The sequence below is a fragment of the Anabrus simplex genome, chromosome 1, assembly GCF_040414725.1.
Source record: "Anabrus simplex isolate iqAnaSimp1 chromosome 1, ASM4041472v1, whole genome shotgun sequence".
In the NCBI taxonomy this organism is placed as follows: Eukaryota; Metazoa; Arthropoda; class Insecta; order Orthoptera; family Tettigoniidae; genus Anabrus; species Anabrus simplex.
In genome coordinates this window covers 852,258,640-852,285,850 of record NC_090265.1, presented here as the reverse complement: position 1 = coordinate 852,285,850, position 27,211 = coordinate 852,258,640, and the positions used below count along the sequence as shown (strand labels likewise).

The 27,211-nt window shown below is 39.6% G+C and overlaps 1 protein-coding gene across 1 annotated transcript in view; it reads right to left on the bottom strand.

The window, feature by feature from the left end:
• The window catches only part of Drgx (Dorsal root ganglia homeobox), a 367,971-nt gene that overhangs the window by 155,266 nt on the left and 185,494 nt on the right, over positions 1-27,211 (bottom strand). The window contains exon 5 of the mRNA XM_067147688.2: positions 10,646-10,777. Coding sequence (XP_067003789.1) covers positions 10,646-10,777 — 132 coding nt within the window. The remainder of the gene's footprint in view (positions 1-10,645; positions 10,778-27,211) is intronic.

Genomic DNA, 27,211 nt, shown 5'->3' with positions numbered 1-27,211 from the left:
AAACACAATGTGAAAAATCACTGTCTAATCAGTTTGTTAGTTGACATGTACGATTCAAGCACAAATTTCACGGTAAAACGCATGATATTTTTCATTCAGCGTGGCCAAAATACCCTTTTCTTTCGATTTGCTGATGGTTAGTCTCCTTCCAAGTGGTTGTAAGGACTGACATGAAATGGCGTATGGCTTTTAGTGCCGGGAGTGTCCGAGGACATGTTCTGCTCGCCAGGTGCAGGTCTTTTGATTTGACTCCCGTAGGCGACCTGCGCGTCATGATGAGGATGAAGTGATGATGAAGACGACATATACACCCAGCCCCCGTGCCAGCGAAATTAACCAATTATGGTTAAAATTCCCGACCCTGCCGGGAATCGAACCCGGGACCCCTGTGACCAAAGGCCAGCACGCTAACCACTTAGCCATGGAGCCGGACTGGTTGTAAGGACTGTATGTTGTTGATCGCGTGATAGGTCCGTCCTCGTTTGAGGACGTTGTACTCCTTCCTCGGTTCTCTTTGATCAGGGACTCTCAGAGCGCATGCACCGGTGCATTGCACGGCGCAAGGTACAAAAGACATCTTCGCTAGGTTAACGAGAGTGCAGAACCCCCACTCCTCGACATTGAGCAATAGCGCTGTCTCTCTCTTTTCCTACGCCTGTCTCGCTCACACCGCCTGTCTCTCCCTTCCTCACTCGCTCTGCAGCGCTCCACCATCCGAGCCGAGTAGAGCCGAGCGTATCCGAGTCAAAACGCTGGTCCGAACCGAGCCGAATCCTACCGATGCACAGTGCACAGAGCCTCTGCGCCTCGGTTTGCACGGGCGTTTGAGAGGCCCTATCTTTGAATAATTGCTTTGTCTTGACTGATAGAAGTTCAGCTCTTGAAATCTTTATCCAGAATGTATCATCTTGACCATTTTCATAGGTCAATTAGTCCGTATTGACAAAATATAATAATCTATGATATACGGGTCCGCCTAGTCAATACTTATTTGTGACAACAAATTGTTATCTGCCTTTTATTTAGTTCAATACCTGATTTTGGAAGAAGGCTAATGAAGGGATTAGAATAGAATCCAGAAATACAGTATGTACTGAATTAAATAAAATGTAGATAACAATGTGTTGTCACAAATGAGTATTGACTAGGCGAACCCATATAACATAGATTATTATTATCCTTATCCAGCTCACAGTGCTAATCTTAAGGTGCTGAGTATTTGAATATCTCTTGCTTTCCATTATGAAGTGACAAAAATCCCCAGGCTTCATCACGATTACATGAAATGGGTGAAAATGTTTAGCCTCCCTGATCATTTCCACAACTTCTTCTCGGACCATTGTTGGACACTCGTAATACCTGTCCAAAAAACAAAGAACTAGTATGAACGTCATGTCAAGATGCTGGCATTAGAGACTTACCATTTTGAATGCAATAGGTTTCTGAGGCATTTTGACAACTGTAATATAACTATGGCGAACTATAAAATGGGGTATGGCTTTTAGTGCCGGGAGTGTCCGAGGACATGTTCGGCTCGCCAAATGCAGGTCTTTTGATCTGACTCCCGTAGGCGACCTGCGCGTCGTGATGAGGATGAAATGATGATGAAGATGACACATACATCCAGCCCCCGTGCCAGCGAAATTAACCAATTATGGTTAAAATTCCCGATACTGCCGGGAATCGAACCCGAGACTCCTGTGGCCAAAGGCCAGCACGCTAACCATTTAGCCATGAAGCCGGGCATGGCGAACTATAACAGCTATAAACAAGGTTTACACGCAGTTGATTGTCAACAAATGGCAAATGTTATACCTAATTCCAGCAGAGGCACGGGCTGACCTTCTCCATGCCAAACCTCGTGGACTTAACACAGGTTCGATCTTGCGTCAATCGTAGAAGCAAATCTATTCTACCAGTTGACTTGCTACCTTTTCCATGTCGTTGGCATAAGCGTTTACTATTTTCTCCATGAAAAAACGAAATATAGATTTTTTTCTTTTCACTTTTCTACTTCATCCATGTCAACACCCCAATTACGAATATGATCTTGCTCTCTCGTCTTCTGTGATTTTCTGTGTAGCGGAGTTTTCGGAGAGCTTGAAAAGAAAACTGATAGAATATCAACTTATTGCTCCCTCTCCCTTCGACCTTGATCTCTTAATACAATTAGTAATACTCTACTTATAAATAGTATTTTAATATTTTGTGGACATTTGCGCAACAAAAAGAATGTATAATTGTGAGTCCCGTTGTAATACGGCGCGTACTTATCGGATTGTCGATTGCGTTGAGGGGGATAAGGAGATTAGCGAGTGGCGCACAGTCACCAAGGCTGGAGTTCGAATCCCGACCATTGCATGTGCAACTTCTCAAATGAAATGTCAGATTATTATGGTTCACACTCCGCGTAAAAGTGGAGGTCCCATGGCCATGATCACAACATCAAGTAGCGCAAGGCTGCAAGCTTGACAAAACATGAAACATTTCAGTGTATTAGTAGAACGCCGTCGTCTCAAAACATCCGAGTCTCAAAATGTCCGAATTTCCAATGGTTTTAAAACAACCTGCAAGTATAAAACATTGCATGCGAAATAAACATGACGTAGTACAAAAAGATTCATGCCGGACTGAGTGGCTGGCCTTCTAACCCCAACTTGGCAGGTTCGATCCTGGCTCAGTCCGGTGGTATTTGAAGGTGCTCAAATACGACAGCCTCGTGTCGGTAGATTTACCGGCACGTAAAAGAACTCCTGCGGGACTAAATTACGGCACCTCGGCGTCTCCGAAGACCTTAAAAATGGTTAGTGGGACGTAAAGCAAATAACATTATTATTATTAAAAGATTCATAGCATCGGAACTGCATGGTCTCTTCTAAAAATGGCGCCTCATTCTTGAGGTGGCTACCGTATAGACTCGCACAAATATGTACGACAGGCCGACAGTTAGATCCGCGGACACCATGAACCCGCGCAAAGTTAGGCCTAGTCTCATTTTCATAGGCGTCGCCATAAGACCTATCTGTGTCGGTGCGACGTAAAGCAAATAGCATTTTCAGAGATGCAGCTAATGGTTTATTACCGAGCTCGATAGCTGCAGTCGCTTAAGTGCGGCCAGTATCCAGTATTCGGGAGATAGTAGGTTCGAACCCCACTGTCGGCAGCCCTGAAAATGGTTTTCCGTGGTTTCCAACTTTCTCACCAGGCAAATGCTGGGGCTGTACCTTAATTAAGGCCACGGCGGCTTCCTTCCCACTCCTAGCCCTTTTCTGTCCCATCGTCGCCGTAAGACCTATCTGTGTCGCTGCGACGTAAAACAACTAGCAAAAAAAAAGTTTATCGTACATATGCAATCTTGCAGCCTACAAAGTTAGGCCTGTCTCGATTTTTTAATTCAGCTATTTTTTTGACATATATGTACAATCTTGGATCATTTACAAATTTTACTATGAAGATATTTACTATTTTTTCGTCAGATGTCAGAATGTCAGTTTGCTGAAGTAAGAGATTTTTTCTCAGAGAGAAGTGATGTCTCCAGTTTCCTCATATTTAGCTGTAGACCTTTTGACTCTTTCACTTAAAAAATGCGAAATTTATTTTTCCTCTTCGAACCTTCGAGATTCATATCCACCCTGGCTGTATGAAAATCAGATATTTCAGCTTGAAAGCACGAACTTCCTGTTCTGCCCAGACAGATCGGCTCTTATATGCTCTTATCTGCTACACGAAACTATTGACTCATACTTTGCAGTTTGCTGGATTACAACTGACTTGAGCGAAAGCTGCCAGTAGAAGACAATACAAAGTCGCCTGGGTAGTAGCGGAGTTTCTATGGTAACCATTGCGTCACTGGCTCTGCTGGTGAAAACCCCTTCGCCCCGTACCTCACCGGGCATGTGCATTCTTCTGATCTCCCAACAATACCAACTCCTTGAAGCGGGGATGAGGTTTCCTTTTTTTTTAATCAGACGGTTGACCTCAGAATTCTATCCTTCAATGGCATTGTTTGGTGTCTTTTTCCATGACAGTTCCATAGCTCAAGTGGCATTTGTGAACTTTCTAACCACTGGTCGTCGAATTAATCTAAGCAAAACCTTTCAAATGAGTTGAATAAAAATTCGTCTTCACCGTAGCGAAATGCGAGCACCCAGCTATGAAGAAAACTGTTTTTAAGCACCTGTGCAGCTACTTACACTTCTGGGATATTTTGAGTCTCATTACCTTATTTATTTCAGCTACATATGTCTTGTGGTTGTTTTAATTTATTTATTAATGCGCACAATTTGTGCAGAATAAGCTTACAAGAGGAAAAGGTAGTATGCATTTCAGTTCCTGCAGTAGTCTGATAGATTTTCCTCGATTTTTACACTTAGGAACGTGGTAACGTTCACAAATTCTGTCACACAGTTCGCAGATACAATTTGAGTGTGGATAATGGTATGATTTTGTCTTGCACGTTTTATGATAGAAGCCGTGCATAGCCCAAACGGCCACAAAGTGACGTAAGTCCTGATTCGCGTCCATCCATACTTTATTCATTAGGGCCTCGGTCGAATAGAACTCTGTCCTGATTTATCTTCTTTTCAATGGCCTTTCTTCCAGTATCCTCTGACAGTTTGTCGTATGAGATAGAACAAATCTGAATCTTAGATCGTCCATTAATTAAGAAGGGCTCCCGAGCGAGCTCATAATTATATCAATCTTGAATGGGTGTATACTACCTGGCACGTAAGCCTATACACTATGGTTACAACCTTACTCTTTCTCCCCTGTTAATACTGAAGGTAGTGATTTTCTAAGTGTTGGGTTCGATTCAGTGTCGCTAACCACACAGTTAAGTGACCCTACTTCCCGATACGACGTCTTACAGTTACTGTTATTCTGGCACGTTGGCACTGTACAGCCATGGTTTATTTCGTGACTAGCGAGAATTATATATTGCCACTGCCGTATTGTTAAAATCACTTGTAAGTCTCTTTGGGTAATGTCAGGTAAGTATAATTGTGGCATGTTCAAATAATGCAATTAATAACATAGTTGGTGTGAAAATATGAAAGCAACATTTTATTAATTACGGTCTTATTTCACCCAGTACTTAGGCCTACTTTTTTTTTTTTTTTTTTTTTTTTTGCTAGGGGCTTTCCGTCGCACCGACACAGATAGGTCTTATGGCGACGATGGGAGAGGAAAGGCCTAGGAGTTGGAAGGAAGCGGCCGTGGCCTTAATTAAGGTACAGCCCCAGCATTTGCCTGGTGTGAAAATGGGAAACCACGGAAAACCATTTTCAGGGCTGCCGATAGTGGGATTCGAACCTACTATCTCCCGGATGCAAGCTCACAGCCGCGCGCCTCTACACGCACGGCCAACTCGCCCGGTAGGCCTACTTATAGAATTCGATTAGAATGTCTAAGAAGAAAGAAAAATCTTCAAAAACTCCTAAAAGGAAAGCAAAGTTACCTCCTTTATGAAGATCAGTTCATTTCAAATGAGAGCAAATTTCGTTATCAACCTAACTTAACCTAACATTGTCTTGTCACCACTTTGGTACAGTTTGCAGACTTAGCCTTTGTGTATTCTTATTGACTTTCGACATATGTAGCCTACATGTAACATAGTCTATTTCCTGGTGTCTATTATTGCAGCGTGGTTTATCTTCAGTCCGACTAATAGTAAAAAATTTCAAGAAGGCAGCTGGATTATTTACACCAGACAAACACCGAAGAATACGGTTATAGCAATGCGTATATCAAAATAAAGACAGAAATATATAACATTTAATAGAGTGAGGGTGAGAAAGAGTGTGTGTATTTTCTTAATTCCTCATTAAGCTTGACAACCAACTTAATTATGAATATCTTGATTGATCATTTACTTGATACTTACATTGAGGTTAGTTTATTGATGGTTATGCCTCGTAATTTCAATATGTAACTAGTCAAGTTGGCAGCAGTGATGAGCCATTAAAGAAAAGAAAATAGGGCGGCGATATTTGCATTTTTCTTATTTTTAGAATTTGCTCTACGTCGCACCGACACTGATAGGTCTTGTGGCGACGAAGGGATAGGAGTGGGAAGGAAGAGGCCGTGGCCTTCGTTAAGGTGCAGCCTCAGCATTTTCCGGGTGTGAAAATGGGATACGACGGAAAACCATCTTCAGGACTACCAACAGTTGTATTTGCCTTTAAGTGTACAACTTATATGACGAGTACTATATTTATATACACCAAGGACCGCCTCTAAGTATCTGGCTTTTACCTGTCCCATTGTTCGTAGACCTCCCATGATTCACTTATCCGAAATTATTTCAATACCATTCGTGCGTATTGGGACGATTTTGGCGTCGAAGAAGGCCATGGCAGACCTCAAGGGCAGTCTTATAATGGTTCTGATATCAAATATAGCCTTTGTAGCAGCTGTTGCTCGCAGTTTTATATGGATGCCGAACGAGTTCATTGTCGTTTGTAGAGTTACACTCAGATATTTGAAACTATGAACAGTTTTTAGAGGTTTGTTTGGGAAAAATATTCTGTCTTCTGGGGAGGCGCGTTCACCCTTCCTGAAAATAATGTGCTCAGTCTTATCTAAATTGACATGTACACCATTGTTGCTTGCCCAGTTCACTAGAGCATGTGTTGCATTCTGTAACTTTGTGATGTTATGAGACTCCAGAACCAAATCGTCTGCGTAGATTTAGATGCGGTTAGTTTGATACTGTTTCCTGTCAAAGTTCGGATGTTTTGAGACTCGGGTATTGTGAGACTGCACCGCTAGAACTGTTCGAAAGTAGTACGGTTTCTAATTGTTCCCATGATTAGATTTTTAGACAGAAGTAAGAAACTTTGGTCTACGTTACTGTCATCTTCCCTTGTAATGCCATTTCCCTCACAGGATTGCGTCCACTTTAGCTCTTGAAGACATGTAGCACTCTCGACCCAGGAGTCACAGAATAATGAGGGCGAGACCAAGGACTGTCTTCTTTGTCGCAAAGTACAACTGCATTCTCTTCTAAAAATACATAATCACTCTGAAGAATATTTCATTTCACTTACATCTGAGGTTGAAGTTGCCTCCAGTGTTGCCAAATTATATTTTCAAGATCCGCTAAATACTACTAAAAATCCACTAAAATTCCGCCAAGAAATCCGAACTCAAATAATGAGCAATAAAAATGAGCAATAATAATAATAATAATAATAATAATAATAATAATAATAATAATAATAATAATAATAATAATAATAATAATAATAATAATAATAATAATAATAAAGTAAATGTCTGCACTCTCCTGGTCTGTAATTTTCACTGCGATTGACCTTCTGCCTGCAAGCCAGCGAGCTGAAACTTGTAGGCGTTTTACTGCCGGGTGCAAACTAGTTGAATCCCCTACCTCAAGAGCCACACCAGAACAGGCCTGTTCAAACGGTCTTCCTTCATAACATAAATGTAAATGCTACTCTCTCACAGTTTCATAGCTTGGAGACAGACTGGAGTACAAATGTTTAAAAAACGTAAAATCGATAAAAAAAATACCAAATTCCGCTATAATACATCTAGAATTCCGCCAAAAAATCCGCTGCCCGCGAAATGATATATTTCTCCGCCGACAGCATTTTAATTCCGCCAAATTTAGCGGAAAATCCGCTGAGTTGGCAACACTGGTTGCCTCGAGAAATATCGCAACAACTACGTTAATTTTGTTATAATCAGCGTCATTCTTCTTTCTTCGATTTCGGCCAACTGTGGACCACATAAAATAATTCCATATGGTTCTGACACCTTTTTTTCGGTCACTCCAGTATCTCTTCATCTTTTCACTGTGTTATTTTCTTCTTTCATCCATCCACACAGTTGAATGCTTTCTCAATTCTCATTTCTGTCCGCCTCTGTGATGTAGTGAATAGTGTGATTTTCTGCTACCCCGGGTTCGATTCCCGGCTCTGCCACGAAATTTGAAAAGTGTTACGAGGGCTGGAACGGGCTCTACTCAGCCTCGGGAGGTCAACTGTGTAGAGGGGTTTCGATTCCCACCTCAGTCACCCTCGAAGTGGTTTTCCGCGGTTTCCCACTTCTCCTCCAGGCCATTGCCGGGAAGGTACCTAACTTAAGGCCACGGCCGCTTCCTTCCTATCCCTTCCGATCTTCCCATCCCCCTACAAGGCTCCTGTTCAGCATAGCAGGTGAGACCGCCTAGGCGAGGTACTGGTCTTCCTTCCCAGTTGTATCCTCCCGACCCAAAGTCCCATGCTCCAGGACACTGCCCTTGAGGCGGTAGAGGGTGAGATCCGTCGCTGAGTCCGAGGGAAAAACCAACCGCGGGGGATAAACGGATTAAAAAAGAAAGAAAGAAAGAAAGAAAGAAAGAAAGAAAGAAAGAAAGAAAGAAAGAAAGAATTTTCATTTCTATTTAATTTTAAATGCTTTCTTGAAACAAAGGATGCCTCTTGATAAAGCTTAACAAATCCAAAACAAAACTAATGGCATGTACACAAACAATGAATAATGTAGAATATCATCAACAGTAGATATGAACAAAAGACTTAAGAGTGAAACCGGTAGAAAAGGTAATACACTAATTATGATAGACATATGGATACATTAGTTGCGAATAAGCGCATTTAGCATAACATGAAGTATTTAAACGCGTTTTTATCCTATTTTGTCCCCATATTTCTTTTTTGAACGTTGCTTTACGTCGCACCAACACAGATCGGTCTTAGGGCGACGATGGGACAGTAAAGGCCTAGAAGTGGTTAGGAAGCGGCCGTGGCCTTAATTACGGTACAGTCCCAGCATTTGCTTGGTGTGAAAATGGGAAACTACGGAAAACCACCTTCAGGGCTGCTGACAGTGGGTTTCGAACCCACTATCTCCCGAATACTGGATGCTGGCCGCACTTAAGCAACTGAAGCTATCGGGCTCGGTCCATATTTCTTTAATTTTCTTGCTGCCGGCTTCTTTCCTCTCTTTGGTCCAAGTTGTTTCTTCGGTTCCTTCTCTAGGTCACCTTGCCGTTTGTGAATTTTAGATCTAAAGATATCTCCCCAATTTCCATGACTTCTTGTGTGATTCCTAACCATTTAAGGCCGTTTTAGATTTCCACGATCCATTTCAAAGTGTGGCTTTACTCCTGTTATCATAAAATTCCTCTACTTGTTTTGTGTTTGATATTTCAGTCTTATGATTTGGCGGTAAAATTGTAATCTGCGTTTACTAATGTTACTGGGAATGTTTTTGTATTCTTTGATTTTCTGTTTGCTTGTGAGTCTGTGTTGTTCATCTGAAAATTTAAAGTGTTCCTGTGTTATTTCGATGTCTGGTTTCATCTTTAAAATGACGGTTTCCGATCCATGGAAACATCTTAATTTAATATACAGAATGTATTGTAATATCTTAGTTTTGTCTTCGGAAATGAATGTTCTTCTTGTAGACATTTTAAGTAGTGGCTGCCTGGTCGAGGTGGAAGGACGTGGGTTCGAATCCCCGTTAGGAAGTCGTAAAATTTAAGAAACGAGATTTGCACTTCCGGAGGTGCATATGGCCCTGAGGTTCACTCAGCCTACACCAACAATGACTACCAGGTTACTTCCTTGGGGCAAAGGCGGCCGGGCGTAGAGCTAACAACTCTACCCCATCACGGGCCGAGATTAACAATGGTGGAAGCCTTTACCTTCCACTCCTCCAAGGGCCTTCGTGGCCTGTACGGTAGTGACTTGGTTTTGCTTTGCTAGATATTTTAAGTGAGTTGATGTGGTGTTTCTATTTTTTTAGTATCATTTCGTTTGATTTGATTTCAATTTCGTTTCCCTGAATTTGTTTTCACGAAAGTTTTTAAATTGTGGGGTCCGTTTTATTTTGTCATATTTTGTTTGTATGTTCTTTGATGCTTGTTTTTGTTTATTGCAAGTAATGTCTTTCATTGTTTTTCCGAATGATACGTGAAGACTGATTGTATAAATTCTGTTGGGGTGTCACCAGTTACGTAGTCTGCAAACGTTAAGCAATTTATTATTATTATTATTATTATTATTATTATTATTATTATTATTATTATTATTATTATTATTATTATTATTATTATACACGGTGTAGCCTATCTAAATTCCTATTACATACTTTGAGTGGATACGTTTTGAATAGGAGCTTGTCTCCGGTAAAGTACATTTTCCGCGCTACAGAAAAACAACGCCACTCGTTCGAATCTCCAGAGTTCGCTGCGTCATGGAGTGGAGTGAAGTACGAATGTTGTTTTCTCTGAGAATTCATCTCTCTCTGATTTCCATTTTTTTCAGTCAAGTCGTTTCTATTTTGTGACGGATATTCCATGGCATACAGGGCTTCCAGGCGGATGACTGATGTGTAGTAACAGACATAACTTGTTGTTATGTTCATTCGTTGCTATAAAGACATAGTGTACATGATATTTTCATGAAATCTGTATTGTAACGGAAGTGCGTAACTTAGGAAAATAAGGTGCGTCTGCCTCTAACCCGGAGGGCCTGGGTGTGACCCCAGCATGTTTAAAGACTTTTATCCCGGATTGAGGACTGAGAGCTCAAACTAGTGACACTCCAATGATTATAAACAGTTTTCTTGGCAAACAACACAGCACAGTCTAACTATAATCTCTAGAAATGTGACCCACCTTATCGACGTCCGGCGTCGTCTCTTTGCCATCGGGCTCCCGCTTGCTTCTCTCCTGCTCTTCACGTTTGCGCTGTTCTTCCTTCAGTCTCTCCGCTTTGCGCCACTTGGCCCGCCGATTCTGGAACCATACCTGAAACACAGAACATTTACACCTAAACTGTTACAACTGCAAATTTTCCAGCGAAATTTAAAACAGTCTAAAGTATCAAATTGTCAGAGAAAGCAGCCCTCTCCTTGAGAGTTAACAAGCTGGAACAGGTCCATCGACTGAATCTGAAACACTACGCAAGAGTCATCCGCCAGGAAGCCTTGAGCGCTATGTAACGATGTAGGAAAAGCTTATCACCCAGCTCTATAGACATCCGCCGAATAGACATATCCCTCAAACCGAGTTCTAGTGATGTTCGTCGTAGACTACGCATTGGGGACTCTAACACCTGTTCGAGAAGTGGTCCATGATACTCTTTTGTGGTGACGGTTCTTGGACGCCGTGTTGACCCCTGTCGTTGACATAAGAGTGATCCCGTGTGAGGGAACATGTCAACAACATTTAAACATTGTTCCGTTGTTTGGTGCCTCCTTATTAAAAACCACCTCGCACCGTCATTTGGCGTGAAGAAAACTCGGTCCATTTTGACGCCCTAGTCCATATGGCCGGAAATAATGTTCCAAGAAACATTTTCTCGTGTGTTGTAAGATCCATAATTGCAGAAATCAACATAACATTGAATTCACTTAACGTCAATCTATTGCCTATTTATTTATCTGTATAAAATAAGAGTTCTGTCTGTTCATTACCCAGAATTAAAAATGAATGTTATTTCTGTATCGGTCGTATCCACAATAGAAAGGAAATGCACTTTTTAATTTTCCGTCATCACTTGTCTGTCTGTCTGTCTGTCTGTCTGTCTGTCTGTCTGTCTGTCTGTCTGTCTGTCTGTCTATACGCGCATCACGAAAAAATGGCTGAAGTGTATTTACTAAAAATAGGTATGTAATGTTGGAGAATAAGGCACTACAATCTAGGCTATGAATAATTTTATTCACGCTGAGTAAAAAATAGGTAAGGGGAAGGTTTAAAATTCAATTATCAAAACTCTATGGTATCAATTGTCATATCGATGAATACTACATAGACCGGAAGAATGGATGAACAGAACTGAATGAAAATCAGTATGTAAAGTTGGGGAATAGAGAACTACAATATACGGTACGCTATAAACAACTCTGTAGACCGTGGAGAAGGTATAGCAGCAGGATGTGCTATTTACTGTCGTAATGATCTCAAAAGTAAAATAGTGGCTACTTCAGACCCGACAATTCCCTATCGACCAGAATTTATGTGTGTAGAAGTTTCAGCTAACAATCAAAAAGTACTGATCGAAGTAGTTTATAAACCCCCAGACGCAAGACACATACCTGACCTTGAACTTTACTTAGCCAAGTTAAATCCGCTATGCGAAAATATAATTATACTTGCAGATTTTAATACAAATCTGCTGACTGCGACAAACGACTCATTACATTTACAAAATACGTTCTTTAGCTTAGACGGACACATCCTACCTCTAAATGCTACTAATCATCTGCATATAGTAAACCGGACGACTCACACTTTGATTGACTTGAACATAGCTAACACCCTTCAGAAAGTTTTAAATTATGGACAGCTTGCAGTGCCAGGTATATCTACCCATGATCTAATATATGTCTGCTTTTCATTAAAGATGTCATAATGAAACTAAATGTATATATCACGTAAAGATATAAAAAAATATAGACAAGAAAAGAATACGACACGAAGCATATTATCTGTCGTGAAACGATATTTTATACATGGATGGTATTGATGTAAAAATAAATAAATTATCTGGTCTGGTGTTAGAACTGTATGACAAATTTGTTCCCAAGAAAGAGATCTGGGTAACTCGACCATCTTCTCCGTGGTTGACTAGTGAGATTAAATCAGAAATGGCAAAGCGTGACTCATAGTACAGAAGGTTTAAACGAACGGATAATGCAAACGACTTTGATTACCGCGTTCTCCGCAACAGGGTTAAATAGTTAATCAGAAACAGTAAATAATGATTTCGTGAGGTTATTTCTAGCCAAGTGCAGCCCTTGTAAGGTAGACCCTCCGATGAGGGTGGGCGGCATCTGCCATATATAGGTAACTGCGTGTTATTGTGGTGGAGGATAGTGTTATGTGTGTGTTGCAGGGATGTTGGGGACAGCACAAACGCCCAGTCCCCGGGACATTGGAATTAACCAATTAAGGTTAAAATCCCCGACCGGGCCGGGAATCGAACCCGGGACCCTCTGAACCGAAGGCCAGTACGCTGACCATTCAGCCAACGAGTTGGACAGAAACAGTAAATATAAACACATATGTCAAGTACCGAAATGCAAGAACTCGACAATGATATGGAAACAATTACGAACGATGGGTATAGGTCGAAAGTTATTAAAGCAGGCGCCGAATGTATCTCTTGATGATTTAAATTTACACTTCACGCCAGCCAAATCAACTGTAACAGCAAATAATAATAATAATAATAATAATAATAATAATAATAATAATAATAATAATAATAATAATAATAATAATAATAATAATAATAATAATAATAATAATAATGTTTCTTTTATGTCAATGCAAGATACATTTGTGTTTAAAGAGGTTGGTATAAGTAACGTAGAACGAGTTATCATATATCATTGGCGCCATTCTTCTCATCGTAACACACATTATTAACTACTGTTTTAACCAAGGAATTTTTCCTACGGCGTGGAAGGATGCTCTCGTCATCTCAATCCCGAAAAAGGGTGCACCCAATATTCCTTCAGATTACCGACCAGTTTCTATCCTATCACCCCTGTCCAAAGTGCTGGAATGCCTGGTACACGAGCAAATCCTTACGTTCTTACATAAATATGCTTTACTGACTATTATCAATCAGGCCTTAAGAAAATGCGTAGTACCATGACAGCTCTGCTGAAAGTGACAGATGAAATTATCTAATGTCATTATACTGCAATGGACAATAAACGAGTGACAATACTTACTCTTTTAGATTTCAGTAGCGCATTTGATACTGTCGATCCATTGTCGCTTCTTTCCAAATTTCAGTCCTCAAACTTTAGCCAGAAAGTGCAGGAATTTTTCTATTTTTACCTCACAAATCGCCGGCAGTGTGTGGTTGCAAATAATAATAAATCAACGTGTCCCACAAGGGTTAGTCCTGGGCCCCTTCCTCTTCATTTTATATATATAAATGATATCACCAGATCAATTAAACACTGCAAGTACCATATTTATACTGATGATTTGCAAATTTATTACCACACTGGAACTAATAGTCTAATATACAACAAGCAATATGTAATGTAAATGCTGACCTTGAGCTAATTAATAGCTATGCAATTAAAAAACCCTCATAAAACGCATCATCAAAATATCTGCACATTTTAAAACAAAATTGCATTCCTCCCATCACTTTAAATAAAACTGTTATACCTTGTTGTGAATCAGTTTCTAACCTTGAATTTATTATAAGGGAAACTCTAAACTGGTTAGTGCAAGTTAAGAATATCTGTAAAAAGGTGTATCGTGGCTTGCACCCCTTAAACAGTTCAGAAATATATTCCCTCGATCACTAAAATTCAACTTGTTCAGTCATTATTTCCCATTTTCACTTCTGTGATGTAATTTTTTCGGATATAACAATATTAAGCTTGAAACTACAACGCACTCAAAATGCTTGCCTTAGAAATGCTATGGATTTACGGCACTACGCTCGAGTTTCTCCTACTATAAACAATTATCTTGGTTACGACTAGACGACCGGCGTAAACTACATTAAAATACTCGTGTTTACCAGGTGCTTTCGGAAGACATCCCTGCTTATCTCTCCAGAAATTGGCGTCACATTGGTTCTTTATATCTCCATGATACTCGCCCAGTCCCCTTCTAGAAATACCTGTCCACCGAACAACTACATACCATCGATCATTTACTATCACCGCTTCGTGATGGTGGAATGCTCTTCCCAAAGACATCAAGGATGCTGCATCAAAAAGTATATTTATGTCCTCTTACCAGCAGTTCCTCGCTAAATGCTTCCAGCAAGGTACTTATAAAAGTGGAACGAGTGATTGTGTGCGAAAATGATGTTACGAAATTATTGTACAATGAAATAAAATATTGGGTTAATATAATAATTTAATTAAATTAAAACATCCGTTCTGTATTTATCAATTAGAAGTAAACATAGCTAGTAGTAATTACAGTATTTAAATTATATTTAGCACTGCAAGAATACAGTGAGTTAAATTTCAATTAATATTTTTATTTTTACTAGTATTTTTACTTTCGCATTTCTTTCGTTGTGCATTGAAACGAGTTTTTTTTTTCAAATCTGTATTATGTAGACAGTTCCTTCATTCTTTCTTTCTTTCTTTCTTCTTTTTGTGTATATATTCATATTTTTATCTTTAACAGTAGTGTTATTTGTAGTTCTTAGTATTTTAAGTTCATCAGTGTCATTATATTAATAAGTAATAATATGTGTATGGTAAAGTGTAAGAAAGGGCCAGGAGCTCTAACTTCGCCACAGAAAATAAAGGCTTTATCTATCTATCTATCTATCTATGTATCTATCTATCTATCTATCTATCTATCTATCTATCTATCTATCTATCTATCTATCTATCTATCTATCTATCTGTCTATCTATCTATCTATCTTATTTATTCACGCTGGACGAAATGGTAGTTTAAGGGAAGGTATCTAAAATTTAAATTTTAAATACCTATGTTATTGGTCCTATCGAAAAGTACCACATAACAGAAGTTATAGAGAATACAAGTTCCGATCATTTATGTCTTATGCAGTTTTACCGTAACGACTGTTTTAATAGAATTCATGAATTTAGATTTTTATCGCTTAGTTCATATCAACACAAAGCATTGCTAATATGGAAACATTGTTCATTGGCCGTGACTTTTTTTCATGATTGGTTTAAGGTGTGAAACCGCGTAGTCATCCGTCTATTTCGACAAGGAAAATTTTAAAGACGATGATGATGATGTTTTCTGTTTAAAGGGGCCTAACACCTAGGTCATCAGCCCCGAAGATGATTATAAACATGAAATAAACGTAAAGGAACGATGGCTTAAGAATAAGGTAAGAAAGGAGTCATGAAAGAAGGAAGGGCTGTCTTTACATTGGACCTCAGGATGTAAAGAAAACTAAATGTGAAGGCCTACAATATCGAAAGCTCATAAAAGTTATCAGCATTGACCATTGTTGTGATGTGATTTGTCTCTTCTGATGCCACTCATCTCCGATAGATGGTTTTACTGCTGGAATAAAACAACTTGTCTGAATAATGGCGGAAAGTAGCTGGGGAGTTAGATAAATTTCTACATATATGATTTTTCCGTCAATGACGTGTATTACAGCTAGTATAGAAAAAATCCACAGTTCTAGCCCATCAGGCGAGCAGCTCAATGTTGAAAACATCCTAGGGATATGAGCTACGAATTTCAGATACCGTGAATAAAATATAATTAACTATGAGAATATATTCTTTATTTATTCCTAAAAATTACAATCCTTTTCTTAATCATCGTTATCCGGTCGATTAGATTAGCAGTTTGCCTTTTATCTTTATACCTATTTCTTATATTCATATTTTTGTCTTAAACAGTAGTGTTATTTGTAGTTCTTAGTATTTTAAGTTCATCAGTGTCATTATATTAATAAGTAATAATATGTGTGTGGTAAAGTGTAAGAAAGGGCCACTGTTCCACTTAAGCACCACTACGAGCGCTAATGTGAGTCAATGCAGAGTTTCACTTAAGCCCTTATAACTAAATTCGGTATAGGCACTTTTCAAAAGGGCCGATGACCTTCGATGTTAGGCCCCTTTAAACAACAATCATCATCATCATCATCATCATCATCATCATTTTTCAAAAAATAAAATATCTCCTGAGGGTACTGAACCCAGGAAGACATTAGAGAAAGAATTATGTAAGTTAATTTGGCTAGGATTCGAATAGAAAAGAAGACAAGTAAAGAAACAAGTGATTTTAGGCTGTTTTTCCGGAACTACATTGGGGTCGAAAGTTATTTTTCGAAATTTGTTCTTTTATTTTGATAGAGCTATCCAAGACTCACAATTTTAAATATTTCCGGGCCCTTTAGCCCTTCAACTTTCGGCACAATTGAGGAAATTGCTTAATTTTACGTTTTTGATGGTATGAACACCCATACTTTTCCTGCAAAGAAATGTTTTCTACATTAAAAGTAAATTGTTGATAGGAAAGCGTTGATATTAGATGAACAATAACATCAATGTCGTTTGTTTTCGCTCATGCCGCATAACACTCGTAAACTCATCTTCTAACAGCTAACTGTTAAATGTAGGGAATGAAATGTGATATGACATGTGTCTTATCTTCCTTAGAAGGGCAGACGAATAGCTGGTATTAGATTTTAACCTTATTCCGTTCTTCCTCTTCAGGATGGAAGAGGGGAGGAACGAAGGAAAAGAGCTTACTTGTAATCAGCTCAATTTTTGAGAAACGAAATTCACTATGTCGAGGAGCGCTGCTTATTTTGAAATATAAACAAGTTTGCGAGGGGGAGGTGAACGGGTGAAATAGATTTATTCCCGCATGCGCTTGCCCGATCAATATTTCAGCCGCTAAACGAGAAAGTCGTGCCGCATCATATTCCGCTCCGTCTACTTTCTGTTGAGATCAGGTACGCTCACCGCGCGGCAAAACGGAGCCCCTTGGCGCGTTTTGCTCCAGCGGATGGGACCAATACACTTCTGGTAATCACAGAAGAGATCACGTGTTGTAACAATAAAGCAGTGTTTCGCAACTTTGCCTACCTGGCACATATTTTAGTGTTGATAATAACATTAACAGCCAAATTACAATTGAATGGGTGCTCGCAAAAACGGACTTACCAACATTTTGTCACAACAGAGATAAAGCAACGTTTGAAAACATACACATTACTTTTATTTTTATCTTAATGTAGTAGGCTTACCTGTAAATTAAGATCCTTAAGGTGATCGGGATTAAATACCGAGAACGAAGAAATATATACAATCTGTATAAATCAGTCTGCAGTGATACGAATTGAGGGCTATGAAAAAGAAGCAGCAATCCAGAAGAAAGTGAGGCAAGACTACAAGTTCCCCCCACCTTCCTATTCAATGTTTATATGGAACAGGCGGTAAAAGAAATCAAAGAGGAATTTGGAAAGGAAATTACAGTCCAAGGTGAGGTAATCAAAAACCCGATATTTGCCAATGATATTGTTATTTTATCTGAGACTGCAGAACATCAGGAGAAATTGCTGAATGTTATGGACGGAGTGTTGGGGAAGGAGTACAAGATGAAATAAGTCCAAAACAAAAGTAATGGAGTGCAGTCGAAGTCAGGACATGCAGAAAATATTAGATTAGGAAATGAAGTCTTAAAGGAAGGAAGTAGACGAATATTGTTACTTAAGTAGTAAAATAAATAACGATGGCAGAAGTAAGGAGGACATAAACTGTAGACTAGCACAAGCAAGGGATGCTTTTATTAAGAAAAGATATTTGCTCACTTCCAACAATGATATAGGAATTAGAACGATGTTTTTGAAGATCTTCGTCTGGAGCGTGGCATTGTATGGAAGTGAAACATGGATGATAAGTAGTAGCTCAGAAAGAAAGAGAACAGAAGCTTTTGAAATGTGGTGTTATATTCAATCAATCAATCAATCAATCAATCAATCAATCAATCAATCAATCAATCAATCAATCAATCAATCAATCAATCAATACTGATCTGCATTTAGGGCAGTCGCCCCGGTGGCAGATTCCCTATCTGTTGTTTTCCTAGCCTCTTCTTACCTAAATTATTTCAAAGAAATTGGAAATTTATTAAATATCTCCCTTGTTAAGTTATTTCAATCCCTAACTCCGCTTCATATGAACGAATATTTGCCCCTATTTGTCCTCTTGAATTCCAACTTTATCTTCATATTGTGATCGTTCTCTTTTAAAGACACCACTCAGACTTATTCGTCTACTAATGTCATTCCACGCCATCTCTCCACTGACAGCTCGGTACATACAGCTTAGTCGAGAAGCTCGTCTCCTTTCTCTCAAGTCTTCTCAGCCCAAAGTTTGCAACATTTTTGTAACGCTACTCTTTTTTCGGAAATCACCCAGGACTTGCTCAGTTGTGTTTTGAGGGAACTGTAGACGGTAAGGACGGTAGAGGTAGATCAAGGTATCGAATGTGTCAAGCAGATTAGAGCAGATGTATGACGCAATAGTTACGTAGAAATGAAAATGTTAGCACAGTATAGGATGGCATGGAAAGCTGCATCAAACCAGCCTAAGGACTGATGACTCAAACAAAACCAACAACAACGATTTATTTAAATTGAAAGGTGCTTGGAAAAATAGCATTATCAAGAATTGAAGAGAAATTAATTTTGCATGACCTAGCTATCTTGTTCTAATGTACTTTTGTGGCAGCTCAATATCAGCGAGTGCTGGCTGACCACCTGTCTGTTCATTTTGTTAATATCAACACAGTCATATTTCTCAAGAATACCAAATGAATATTTTAAAGTACTTAAATAGTTCATCTTTTTTTAAATAGTATGCTTGAAACTTTACTAATTAATACTCTTTGCGTATGTACAGATACCAGTCTCTTTGTTAATTTGTCTAGCAAATGTTTATACAAATTGAAATGTTTTATCACTCTAGCTCTTTTCACTAAATCAGTCCATTCATACTGCACAAGAACACAACAAATAGCCTGCTATTTTTCAATAAAACAAAAGTCTCTTTCACAGGGTAGATATTTATGACCAGGAACTAGATACTCATTCCTCCTACATAAAAATCTGTCAGCCCAATTTTGCAATAATAAAATTAGCCCTAATAATATAGCACAAAATTTAAAGCTTTTTATCTCATCACATAGCATTCCCTCATGTTAGCTCAACTCACAGAAGATAGTTTGAAACTCCCACAATCGATGGCAGCACATAATTCATTTTTAAACTTTTATTGGTCAGCCTATTTTTGTGAGTACCCACTCAATTGTCATAATCACTTTGCTCTTCCCCGAACCGCATTAGTCTGATGTTAAATTCAGGATTGTTTCTCATTTTCAGATGAAGTAAACTGAAAACTAGACTCGCTGGTCTTGAGCTGCCACCACAGTACAATGGTACTAGGCCAATAAATACAGCAAAGCTGAGGGAATGTTATGTCATATCCGAAAATAAGTTTGCAGCAACATAAATATTGGTTACAAGTCAATGTGTAGTTGTACGTCATCAATCATCAAACATCAGTCACCACTGATCTGCATTTAGCGCAGGTGGCAGATTCCCTATCTGCCTTTTCTTAAATAATTGCAATGAATTTGGAAATTTATTGAACACCTCCCTTAGTAAATTATTCCAATCCCCAACACCTCTTCTTATAAATGAATATTTGCCCCAATGTGCCCTCTTGAATTCCAACTTTACCTTCATATTGTGATTTTTTAAATTTTGTAAACACACCACTCAGACTTATTCGTTTACTAATGTCTTTCCACGTCATCTCTCCACTGACAGCTCGGAAAATACCACTTAGTCGAGCAGGTCGTCTCCTTTCTTCTATGTCTTCCCAAACCAAGCCTTGCAAGATTCTCGTAACGCTACTCTATCGGAAATCACCAAGCTCGATAGCTGCAGTCGCTTAAGTGCGGCCAGTATCCAGTATTCGGGAGATAGTGGATTCGAACCCCACTGTCGGCAGCCCTGAAGATGGTTTTCCGTGGGTCCCCATTTTCACACCAGGCAATTGCTGGGGCTGTGCTTTAATTAAGGGCACGGCCGCTTCCTTCCCATTCCTAGCCCTTTCCTATCTCATCGTCGCCATAAGACCTATCTGTGTTGGTGCGACGTAAAGAAAATAGCTCTATCGGAAATCACCCAGAACAAATAGAGCTGCTTTTCTTTGGATGCTTTCCAGCTTTCGAATCAAGTAATCCCGGTGAGGGTCCCATGCACTGGATCCATACTCTGGTTGGGGTCTTACCAGAGACTTAAATGCCCTCTCCTTACATCCTTACTATAACCCCTAAATACCCTCGTAACCACGTGAAGAGATCTGTACCGTTTATCTGATTACCTCAATCAATATCTTCACCCTCTCAATGCAGTAATTTAAACTGAGAGAGCTTTTCCTATTAGTGAAAGTTTGACTTGTAGGGATCTGCGTACTCTTGAGAAAGCTACATACAGTTGTCCAAAAACACTGGAGTGAAGAGATTTATCCCAAGATGAAAGTCTGTCCTGGTTACTTATTCATTGTGACAGAGAAGGCTAAATTTAGAAGAAATTGCCTCAATTTAAGAACAGGATTAACAAGTGATAAATCCAGTCTTGCAATAATATACCTTTTTCCTGAAGCTGAGCCCGGCAGAATGTCTGCATAAACGATCATTTGTCTAGCTTCAAGTATCTCGCTCCGTTTCGTTGCACTCGTCTGCTTTATAAACTGCATTAACATTATCGCACTCTATGGAGTCAGTGCTAATGCACGTTATTTGGTCACCTATCAAACCTTTCGGTTGATGACGTCAACTTGTTCGTTCCTCGGGCACAAACCTGCTACGTTGTAAATAAATTGTACTCTCACTCCGATGAAAATAAGACCCAAGTGAATCTCGTAAAATATTTTCTTTTGAAATCTGGTTTTGTTGAATCTCGATAATTCAATTTGACCTAGTTCTTCGTTTCCGAGTTTTAGGTCATAGGTCATAGGTCATAGTTTTGGGTCATAGAGTACAATATTTTAAACTTGACTGGTCAACAGCTGCTCTGTGACAGTAAGGAATTATTGCCAGGCACTGTCGGAAGTCTGTACCAAGCAAGATCACTTTTCTAGCGATAAGCAATTTGTTGTTCATTCTAAGTAGGTGATCTATTGCTGAAGGAGCGTAATGGGGAGCCGTAGTTGCCTCATCCCTTATGATTAACTTAGCCTTCCTCATTTCCTCTACAAGTTCTGATATCGTTCTTATTTTATGCGTAGAGGTTTGCTAATTTAGATTCTTTACTTTTCCTTTCCTATGACTTAACTTCATATTTCTCCAAAAGTATCGTTTTAGCTTCAGTTGTTTGTCTCTGTAACTGCATAATTTACCTTTACCACTTTAGCCTTTATTTACTCTTTTTGTCCTCCTCGTGGTGTTTTAGTACAATGGATGGTCGGTTCATTTACAATTCGTTGATTTAATACAGGAAATTCATACAAACTTTGATGATTGAAAATTCTGTTTAAATGAGACATCATGCTTCCATGGACGTAATGTTGTTCCCACCTATCTCTGCTGAAGATGACAGATGTGGTAAAAGTGATGGCGTAAACTCCATAATCGATCATCTTAGGTTAATGATCTACATAACGATAAACAATGAGTCAGGAGTCGGAAACGGGCTAAATATAAAATTATTCTGCCCTGGCAACAAAATATTAGTGTTTAAACTATCTTAAATATTAATTCTGAAGCCATAGCCTAATGATAAACACATACGTGGTTCGTTCGTTCGTAATCTGTTTACCCTCCAGGGTCGGTTTCTTCCCTCGAACTCAGCGAGGGATCCCACCTCTACAGCCTCAAGGCAGTGGCCTGGAGCTTCAGACTCTGGGTCTTGGGATACAACTGGGGAGGATGACCAGTACCTCGCCCAGCTGGCCTCACCTGCTATGCTGAACAGGGGGGATGGGAAGTTTGGAAGGGATAGACAAGGAAGAGGGAAGGAAGCGGCGGTGGGCTTAAGTTAGGTACCATTCTGGCATTTGCCTGGAGGAGAAGTGGGAAACCACGGAAAACCACTTCCAGGATGGCTGAGGTGGGAATCGAACCCCCCTCTACTCAGTTGACCTTCCGAGGCTGAGTGGACCCCGTTCCAGCCCTCGTACCACTTTTCAAATTTCGTGGCAGAGCCGGGAATGGAACCCGGGCCTCTGGGGGGGGGGGTGGCAGTTAATCACACTAACTACTACACCACAGAGGCGGACCTCATATATAGTGCGTGACATAATCAGTGTTTTTGACATTTCCTCTAATTATCTGTATATGTGGACGTGTAGTCAGTTAAGCTAATTCCAGAGCTCCAAGGACCAATAAAAAGGAAAGAAAGTATTTTTTGGCCTAAAATTTGTTTGTCTGGGGACAATATCATGCAAAAAATAATTACTATAATCTTCCGATTAATAATCACAACATTCCAAATTACTCATAAAATTTGTCATTAAATACGCGGAAACTTTAAAGCAGACAGTAGAACTTGGTTCAGTATTATGCCAATAGATGACGTTAATGCTACTAAGAGCAACAATATGACAATCTCCCCTCGCTGAATGAAAGGCATTTTATTGAGAACCAAACATGCGAAATTCCATCTTCAAAAACAAAAACCCAAACCCCATGGCACTACAGCCCTCGCAGGGCCTTGGCCTACCAAGCGACCGCTGCTCAGCCCGAAGGCCTGCAGATTACGAGGTGCCGTATGGTCAGCACGACGAATCCTCTCGCCCGTTATTCTTGGCTTTCTAGACCGGGGCCGCCGTCTCACCGTCAGATAGCTCCTCAATTGTAATAACGTAGGCTGAGTGGACCTCGAACCAGCCCTCAGGTCCAGGTAAAAAACCCTAACCTGGCTTAAAATCGAACCCGGGGCCTCCGGGTAAGAGGAAGGCACGCTACCCCCTACACCACGGGGAAATTCCATCTCACCCGAATCATATCTCTACCATGGAAACATCTACAACTGAGCATTGACGAACAAAATGTGGTGGAAATCACTTTCCAAACTCGGCGGAAGGATTCTATCTCGTTGTTATACCCGTTTTCTCAATATCTCTGTGGGAAGCAATAGAAGTCAGGATACATGTAGTTTGAACTCATGCCGATAGATATGGCTGTCGTCGTGGTGAATATGAGACAAACACATCGCTGACAGAAACGTATTTTTCTGTAAAAAGCACAACATTCATGATCGTGAATGGTTCATTGTATTTTTCTTGTAATAAGACATGATATTATATAACTATAATAATTCCAGCTGTCGAAACGTTCTCATTTGCTCAGTATCATTGTGAATGGCCGACAGAATAGTCTTTATATAGAAATGTATAATACAGACATGATATTGTATAGGCTTTTGGGCTTGTGCCGTGTCAAGAAAATAAGGTGAAATTCTTAACGTTTCGCAGAAAATTGTGCTCTGCGTCCTCAGAAGAATTCTCGACTGTCCAGGCTTCTTAAACAATGACACTTTTGAATTTGGAACGTTATAATAGAAATAGAAATGGAAATGGTACGTTCATTCACCACCAGATGGCCCCCAGGACGTGGCACAACGCTAGCGTTCGAAACATTAAGAATTTCACCTTATTTTCTTGACACGGCACAAGCCCAAAAGCCTATACAATATCATGTCTATAAGTACGGGCCGTGTAAGCATTAATGGCAACATGTATAATACAGTTTATAACAGAAATCATGATAAGAGTAAAGTATCATCGTTGCCGTAACCTTCAAGCGATCGTTCCTTCACGATTTTGTCTATTTTTTTATAATCATCTTCACATTAGAGATGGGTGGTGACAAGGATTTCCAGTCACCACTTCGAACTGTTCTGCTCCGGTGGAGTTGCTCTAAAAAGAACCTGTGATTTTTCTTTCTTAACGTTGTTCTGTGTACGTGAACACCTAGTTCTACCTCAGTCGACTAATGTGGTTGAAACAATGAGAAGACCGAGAAACATTATCTAAGTCTATAACAATATCATATGTTTACAGGTTAGATTTTAAAAACTTTACATATTTATTTATAGGCTCTACATAATATAAACTACACACCAATAAGTTATAGGCTACATCGGAATACAAAAATTTGAAATTTATGCGGAATAATTTGATGTTCTTTTTATTTAATTAGATTAGCATATGATAATCAATACCCACTCAAAAATTAGTCAACTAGTTTACAGTCATATTTTCAAACATGCATAGGTTATAACATTAATTTTTTCCTATTTGTTTTACGTCGCAACGACATAACATTAAAATGGAAGGAATATTTCTTCCAGTATTAATTATGCAATTTTGTGTCTATGTGTCGCTAAGTTTCAGATTGATATTAAAAAATAGCAACTATGGAAAGTTTTCTGCACTGAACCAGTTACGACCTTCAGTTAAAACATTTTCAGATTTGAAAAAGAGATACCGATGTTTTATAAGAAAATGTCTTTCTTGACATATCGCATTTTGTCATTCTCGAATTTTCTGAAAAATGAATGAAAACCTACAACCTGTTTTCCAGTCATTGACCGGGTCAGGGATGTAATGAATGAATCAGATATAGGCTGTTAGTACGATGGGGTCGCCACTCCCAAAGTGATTTATTAATGAATGATAAATGCTATGAAATGAGAATGGAGAGTGTTGCTGGAATGAAAGATGACAGGGTAAACTGGAGTACCCGGAGAAAAACCTGTCCCGCCTCCGCTTTGTCCAGCACAAATCTCACATGGAGTGACCGGGATTTGAACCACGGTATCCAGCGGTGAGAGGCCGACGCGCTGCCGTCTGAGCCACGGAGGCTGTACTTTCGAATTTTCTATTGGGGTGAGAAAAAAAAAAACAAGGCTCAACTTTCTGCTTGTCTCGTCAGACATGCTTCACTAATTCAGATTTACCTTGTGGACTGCGGAGCTACAACAGAAAATCACTGCAAACACAGCAATCAAGGTGCTAAAATATTTGGAGATGTATACGCATGCGCCAGCAGCAGTTCCACACGGTCTGCCTTCACACAGACCGGAACTGGAAAAGGGCGGAGCGAATGTGTTGTGACTGCAGCAGTGCTAGTTCCGATAGATGATCGACTCCCGGAGAGCAGGGTCACAGAGTCACAGGATCGGTCCTCGGAGTGATGATCTCATGAGCTCCGTCAGAGGTATACACAGCTCTAACCCATCACAGGTCGTGAAATCACAACCCATCCTTACTTCACATTTTTCCTTGTCGATACGGACCGATGACCATGCGGCTTTACACCTTAAGACAATCTTGACAAAAGCCCTCGCCAGATTAAACAATATCTCAATGTTAGCAATGCCTGGCGTTGATATGGACTAAGTAACAAAAGTATACATTCATGAATTCTTTTATCATAGTCAGTACGTTAAAAGTGTGTAAAACATAAAGAATTGGAACTTCTATTCTCTGTAACCGTCTTTCATTGAATTATTTTCACCCTTTTTCTCGAGAAGCGATCTGATTGTCTAACTTCAGCAGCTGATAAAATGGCAACGGTGCGAGATATCGAATTATTTATTTCAAATTACCTATCAGTATGACCAACGCTCTAACGCTCATATACTCGGTACACATTGTTTCCTACCACCCTGTATTATTTACAAAAGACAAGAAATTTACTGTACAGTCAAGATGTTAGAATCTCCAGATATTATCAATTTCAAAACTTGGTGGCCATCGTTGTTGAATCCTCATAAGTTCCTCAGCCTTTTCTTTCTTTCCAGTACTTCTGCACCCTTTCGTTGTTTTACTTCTTTGTTTACTCAGACCACTTTGTACCAGTTTTCTTGTCACTTTTTCTTTGAAATCCTTCCATTTTAGTTCTAAAAATTCCCCTTCCTTTGATTTCTTCTTCCCTTAGACTATAATTACATTCCAAATCTTTCTTGACCTTGAATCCAGCTTGTTTTTCGACTCTTTGTCCCAAAGGTATTTGTATATCTCTTTTATTATTTTTTACTAGCAAGATACCCGTGCTTCGCTACGGTATTATACTGAAATTTATAATTGAATGCTTATTGTTTTAGATATATAATCCGCCTAAATTCGCGGTCTGACTCGTTTTCTGCGAGAACCCACCAAAATTCCCGATCTGACTCGTTTTCTATTAGATTACGGCATGTTTCCTCCCATTTTTCAATCTTCTTTTCCAGCAATCGATTTCGTACTTCCCGGGCTAGGCTCAGGTATTCCTCCCGGTCAGTTGGGTCCGTAAATCTTTGCCATCTTTTCCTATAATCATTTTTAATATGGATAAAATCCTTCAGGAGATCCGGCGTGGTGTCATATTGGGTGCCGAGAAGGCACTGAACCCGCGGCCGGACTGCATTCTTAGTCATTACCCGTCCAGGAGCCGTTTCCAGCGCGGTCCGCACATTTGACGACGGTCCGGAACATTATTATTATTATTATTATTATTATTATTATTATTATTATTATTATTATTATTATTATTATTATTATTATTATTATTATTATGTGTTGCTGGAATGGATGATGACAGGAAAACCGGAGTATCCGGAGAAAAACCTGTCCCGCCTCCGTTTTGTCCAGCACGAATGTCACATGGAGTGAACGGGATTTGAACCACGGAACCCAGCTGTGAGAGGCCGGCGCGCTGCCGAGGATCCTTATAAGTACATTAAGAACAG